The sequence below is a fragment of the Rhinopithecus bieti genome, unplaced genomic scaffold (genome assembly GCF_001698545.2).
Source record: "Rhinopithecus bieti isolate Rb0 unplaced genomic scaffold, ASM169854v2 scaffold_22436, whole genome shotgun sequence".
Classification (NCBI taxonomy): Eukaryota; Metazoa; Chordata; class Mammalia; order Primates; family Cercopithecidae; genus Rhinopithecus; species Rhinopithecus bieti.
The window spans coordinates 302199-308353 of NW_016810644.1; the positions used below are offsets into that span (position 1 = coordinate 302199).

At 44.9% G+C, this 6155-nt stretch overlaps 1 protein-coding gene across 1 annotated transcript in view; it reads left to right on the plus strand.

Moving 5' to 3' along the window:
- NLRP9 (NLR family pyrin domain containing 9) overlaps positions 1-2622 on the plus strand; it is a 35659-nt gene extending 33037 nt beyond the window's left edge. The window contains exon 8 of the mRNA XM_017892518.1: positions 2312-2622. Coding sequence (XP_017748007.1) covers positions 2312-2444 — 133 coding nt within the window. The 3' untranslated portion in view covers positions 2445-2622. The remainder of the gene's footprint in view (positions 1-2311) is intronic.
- Positions 2623-6155: the final 3533 nt, after the last annotated feature.

The window sequence follows — 6155 nt, forward strand, 5'->3', positions numbered from 1 at the left end:
CCCGGGAGGCGGAGCTTGCAGTGAGCTGAGATCCGGCCACTGCACTCCAGCCTGGGCGACAGAGCGAGACTCCGTCTCAAAAAAAAAAGTTTTTTTTATTTTTTAAAAAATAAATGGGCAGGATATAAATGGAAGAAGCTGAATATTGATAATGGTTCAAGTTGGTGATGAGTACATGAATTCATTGTACTAGTGTCTCTGAGAAAAGTTCACAACACGTTAAGTTTTTTTTGTTGTTGTTTTTTGTTTTTTGTATTATTGAGGCGGCGTCTTGCTCTGTCACCCAGGCTGGAGTGCAGTGGCATGATCTTGGCTCACTGCAACCCCCACCTCCCAGGCTCAAGCAATTCTCGTGCCTCAGTCTCCCAACTAGCTAGGATTACAGGCGCTTACCACCATGCTAGGCTAATTTTTTTATTTTTAGTAGAGACAGAATTTCACCATGTTGACCAGGCTGGTCTCGAACTCCCGACCTCAGGTGATCCACCCGCCTCAGCCTCCCCAAGTGTTGGGATTACAGGCGTGAGCCACCACGCCTGGCAGAGACGGTAACTTATAAAGGAAAGAGGTTTAATTAGCTCATGCGTGTGCAGGCTGTACGGGAAGCATAGCGGCTTCTGCTTTTGAGGTGGCCTCAGGAAACTTTGAATCATGGCGGAATGTGAAGGAGAAATAGGCACGTCTTTGGTGGCGGGCGCAGGAGGAAAGGAAGCGGGGGGATGCCACACTTCTAAACCACCAGATCTTGTGAGAACTCTATCATGAGACCAGCACCAAAGGGATGGTGCTTAACCATTCACGAAGGATCCACCCCCACGATCCAGTCACCTCCCACCAGGCCCCACCTCCAACACTGGGGATTACAGTTAAACATGAGATTTGGGTGGGGACACAGATCCAACCAAACCATATAATGATTATCTAGGGAGGACCCCAAGGGAAGGGGGCACAGCAAAACGCACAGGCCCTGAGATGGGGCCAGGCCTTGTACCCTTCAGGGCTAGAAGGGAGTCCCGGGGAACTGTATAGCAGAGAAGGAAAAAAATGAATTCAGAGAGGAGACAGAGACCCAGCGCCCATAGGGACAGGCCAGGCACTTAGGACCTGCATTATAAAATAATAATTATCATATCTCCCTGCTCTTCAACCACCATCCCCACACCCAGAACATGTCATCTCCACAGTAGCAAGCATTCAGAGCAGTTGCTTCTGGATGACTTTCTCATAGTGTCGCTGTAGCTGAAAGGAAACTTAGCCATCTTCCCTACCTCTGAATATTTAAGGTAATAAACTCCTACTTCTCCTGTGTCTAAATGTCTGTGAACTTTTGTGACCTGCTCATCCTCCTCAACTTCTTTTATAATTGGAGATAAAAGGCACATAACTATGAACACCAGGCAAGAAGGAAAGACACGGGAGAGGGGAGAAGAAAACTGCAAATGTTAGTTATATTCTTCCAGGAAAGCCTGTTTCAGTCTTACCAATTATTTGTGAACTTATTTTTTATATTTTCCTGATGCCGATAACATTTCGAAGTTATAAAGAGATAAAGATTCAATGTATAAAGCAAGAAGGATAGCTGTTGAGGGAGGAGAAGCTGGGAGGAAGTGGTGACCAATAAGCTAAGGGAAAAAATATCTCCAACAAGAAAGTGTAATTAACTGTATTCAATGCTAACTGGTTAGGTAGGATAGAATGTATTTAATAAATTGATGTTATTGATGACGACAAAAACCAGCTTTGTTGAGGTGGGTTCAGGGGACAATGACATGAAAGGAACTGAAAATAGCAAAAATAGACAAGAAGGTTTGAAATATTTATGGGTATAGCATCAGCTTTAATTATTTCTTAGAAAATGGGTGGGTTGTAAATGGAAGAGGCTGAATACTGGTAATTGTATAAGTTGGTGATGGGTACATGAATTCATTATACTAGTGTCTCTGAGAGAAGTTCATAATATGTTAAGTTTTTTTTTTTTTAAAGCACATTATAAGAAGCAATAAATATGCCAGGGCATGTGAACATCAGGTGAATGGAAGTTATCCTGTTTTTTTTCTTTTTAACTTAAATTCATCTTTTTTGAATTAAATCTTAATTGATACATGCTGTATATGAAATTTCACTTTATGGTATAAATCAGAGGCTTCCTGTCCTATAGGAAAGATTCATGCTTGTTTTTCACATTCAGTACAATTCTCCCAGTGATTTCTAGGAGAGAATAAAGAGGAGAGGAGAGGTAGACATCAGAATGTAGAGAGGCAATATTGTGTATAAATAAATAAATAAATAACTTTATTTCTATTTTTCCCAGGCTGCACAAATCTGGCTTTGATGAAGAAACTCAGAAGATGCTGATGTCTGTGGAAGAAAAAATGCCCCACCTAACCATTTCACATGAACCCTGGATCGACGAGGAATACAAGATCAGGGGTGTGCTTCTCTGATGGGGAACACCCTGAAGTAGTCTTCTCACAAAAGCTTTCCTTGGCCACAGTGGGCCCTTCTCCTGGCACCTCTGTCCTGTAATTGTACATCATGGCAGCAGGGCTGTGATTTCAGGGCTACTCCCTGGGTGTTCTAGCAATATGATTATGGAACGTGATTCAGTGTATGTGCTGACTGTCTTTGCCTTGGTCCTATATCCCCTTGTCTTTAGAATCCCCATCCTGCCTTGTGATATTTAGAAGAACAAGTATGTTAAACAAGTGTTCAACGCTCTGGAAAGCATGGCTTTATTTTCTTAATGGATGTCTGAGTGTGTAGGGGCGTGCATTTGCAGGCACCACTATCCGTATACTTCTGACATAGAAGTGATGCTAGAATGTGTCTATAGATTGTATTGCTAGCATCCAGACTTTCTAGTTTGCCCAGATTTAATTTGATCAGTTTTCTTGTCCAATAAAAAAAGCATTTCCAAATCTCTACTTATCCTTTTATATATGACACTCCAATAGATGTTTCTAAAAATTCGGTATTATTCAAATGTTTCTATACTGTTTCTATTTTAAAATACAATATTAAACACTTCACTGCCATAATTAAACATTCCCTAGTTCCCTGCAGCAAATTGCTGATGCCCTTATTGGCCTGGTCTAAAATTGTTACTACAAAATATAAATGTAAGGTGATACAGAAGCTGGATTATATAGTATCAGTTATTAGATTGAAATATAATCTCAGATTCTCCTGAGAATGAGAAATTGTAGACCTACCCCTGGATCTCTTGGCACACTCCTGGATTCTTTGGATACTTGGGAGGCTGAATTTTCTATAGTCTTCGATGTAGAGTGCTTGCACTTACTTGCTTAATTTTACTTCCAGGTTTTCCATATGTTTAAGCAATTATGAACTTTTTTGCCCAATTTTCTATTTGCTTTTGGCCTTTTTCCACAACTTTAAAGAATGCTGGCATAGGCTGGGCGCGGTGGCTCACGCCTGTAACCCCAACACTTTAGGAGGCCCAGGTGGGTGGATCATGAGGTCAGGAGTTCAAGACCAGCCTGACCAATATGGTAAAACCCTGTCTCCACTAAAAATACAAAATTTAGCCGGGCGAGGTGGTGGGCGCCTGTAGTCCCAGCTATTTGGGAGGCTGAGGCAGGAGAATCGCTTGAACCTGGGAGGCAGAGTGTTGCAGTGAGCTGAGATTGCACCACTGTACTCCAGCCTGGAGCACAGAATGAGACTTCGTCTCAAAAGAAAAAAAAAAAAAAGAATGCTGGCATAATCTTCTTGTATGTTTCCTTCCCCTAATACCAGCCCACGTGACCAGGAGTGCTGCTTCCCTTCAGGAATAAACGGGGAAAGCCCGGTGGTCCAAAGACAGACAAAGGAAGCAACGCTGTGTGGACACATGGAAATATAAAAATGAGTCTCCCAGCAGAGTCGTGTAGAGAGGAACTACGAGATCTGAGATGACACAGAAAAGCTTCAAATGGGATATCTTCCAGACTACTCAGACCTGGGGCAATAAGCAGCCTTCACGTAAGCGGTGGAACTTCACGTCATGGAGAAGACCAGACTCCGGATCACATGCAGACACTCTGTATTCACAGGCTTCGCGTGTCAGCGTGATTTTAGAAAAGTGAAAGAGGGCCGGGCGCGGTGGCTCATGCCTATAATCCCGACACTTTGGGAGGCCGAGGTGGGTGGATCACCTGAGGTCGGAGTTCAAGACCCGCCCGGCTAACATAGTGAGACACTGTTTCTACTAAAAATACAAAATCAGCTGGCCGTGGTGGCGGGCGCCTGTAGTCTCGGCTACTCAGGAGGCTGAGGCAGGAGAATGGCTCGAACCCGGGAGGCGGAGGTTGCAGTGAGCCGAGATCGCGCCATTACACTCCAGCCTGGGTGACAGAGTGAGACTCCATCCCAAAAAGAAAAACAGCATTGAAGGAAATGCCCAATTGTAAACAGTAAAGGGGAGCTCAGACCCACTGTTGAGTGCCCCTTACACTCTGATGACACCGGTTCAGAACTTAGATTCTCCCACGGGAGCGCAGAAAACTTCCTCTGCCGCTGATTCCGCTGCTCTCTACCATCCTCTCACTAATTGCCGAAAGCTGTAACTCACTACCGGAAGGGGCTGGGGATACATTTTGTTCCTCACTGAAGATTCTCCAGACTCTCCCTGCTGACGATGTCATGGATTCTACAGATGGCATGATAATGCATCTCTGTGGGGAGATCAGCTCCAGGAACTCGCTCCCTATAACTAGGGACTCAGGGGCCCCTGCTCCTCCTGACTGACACTTCCCTGCACAGAGCTCTGGAGCCAAGAGGAACCAGGTGGGTGCTTTCTTATGTTCAGTCTCAGGGAAGAAGACGGGACTTAGTGTCGTCCCTCAAGAGAGGAACACAGAGCGGTGGTTGTGAAGTCACCTTGTTCAGAGCAGGTGATAACCCTGCCTCATGCTGACATCCCGTTCATGCTCTGGCTGGACAGATGTAGGTGGCTACCTGCAGGGGAATGTCTCAGGTAGGACCACAGGTGAGGGTCACTGCAAATCCCTGAGTCCTAGAGAAAGGACAGGGTCTCTTTGGAGTCTGAACGAAACCTTGGATGAACAGACCCACTGAACTCTGAACCATGAAAGCAAGAGTCTGTTCATTTTCTCAGACCCCTCAGATCTAGCTTTGGGTGTGAATACGTGGCCGGGCGCAGTGGCTCACACCTGTAATCCCGGCACTTTGGGAGGCCGAGGTGGGCGGATCACCTGAGGTCAGGAGTTTGAGACCAGCCTGGCCAACATGGTGAAACCCTGTCTCTACTAAAAATACAAAAAAAATTAGCCAGGCGTGGTGGCGCATGCCTGTAATCCCCTACTTGGGAGGCTGAGGCAGGAGAATTGCTTGAACCTGGGAAGCAGAGGTTGCAGTGAGCCGAGATCCTGCCATTGCACTCCAGCCTGGGCAACAAGAGCAAAACTCCATCTCAAAAAAGTACAGATAATTAAAGTGCAGGATTTGTGTTAGAACTTAAATATTCTAATGCCAAAAACTAGGTCCAGTGACACACACATATATGTACAAATGGAAATTTACAGAAAGAAATCATCTATGGTACACCATGGTGGGGTGTAGTAGAATAGGACTGTCTCATTATTTCTCCAAAGATTCTGGAGACACATTTCTCTGTGTGCTCTGTAGTGTGTTGTACACTCATACTTTTATCCAAGTTAATGAAAAAGAACCTTCTATCCTTCTTTAACCTGATGCAGCAAGGACAGAGAGAAAAACTTAGAACTGTAGTTCTCAGATCTTATGAAACTGTAACTTTTGTTTTTGTTTTTATTTTGAGACAGAGTCTCATTCCGTCACCCATGCTGGACTGCAGTGGTGCAATCTTGGCTCACTGCAACCTCCGCATCCTGGGTTCAAGTGATTCTCCTGCTTCAGCCTCCCAAGTAGTTGGGATTACAGGCACCCGCCACCATACCCAGCTCGTTTTTTTTGTAGTTTTAGCAGAGATGGGGTTTCACCACGTTGGCCAGGCTGGTCTTGAACTCCTGACTTCAAATGATCCACCCGCCTCAGCCTCCCAAAGTGCTGGGATTACAGGCATGTGTCACCATGCCCGGCCAACAGCTACTGATTTTTAAAGGTATTTTGTATTCACTCACTCCCAGGAATAATGTTGAGTTCTCAAAAGTTGA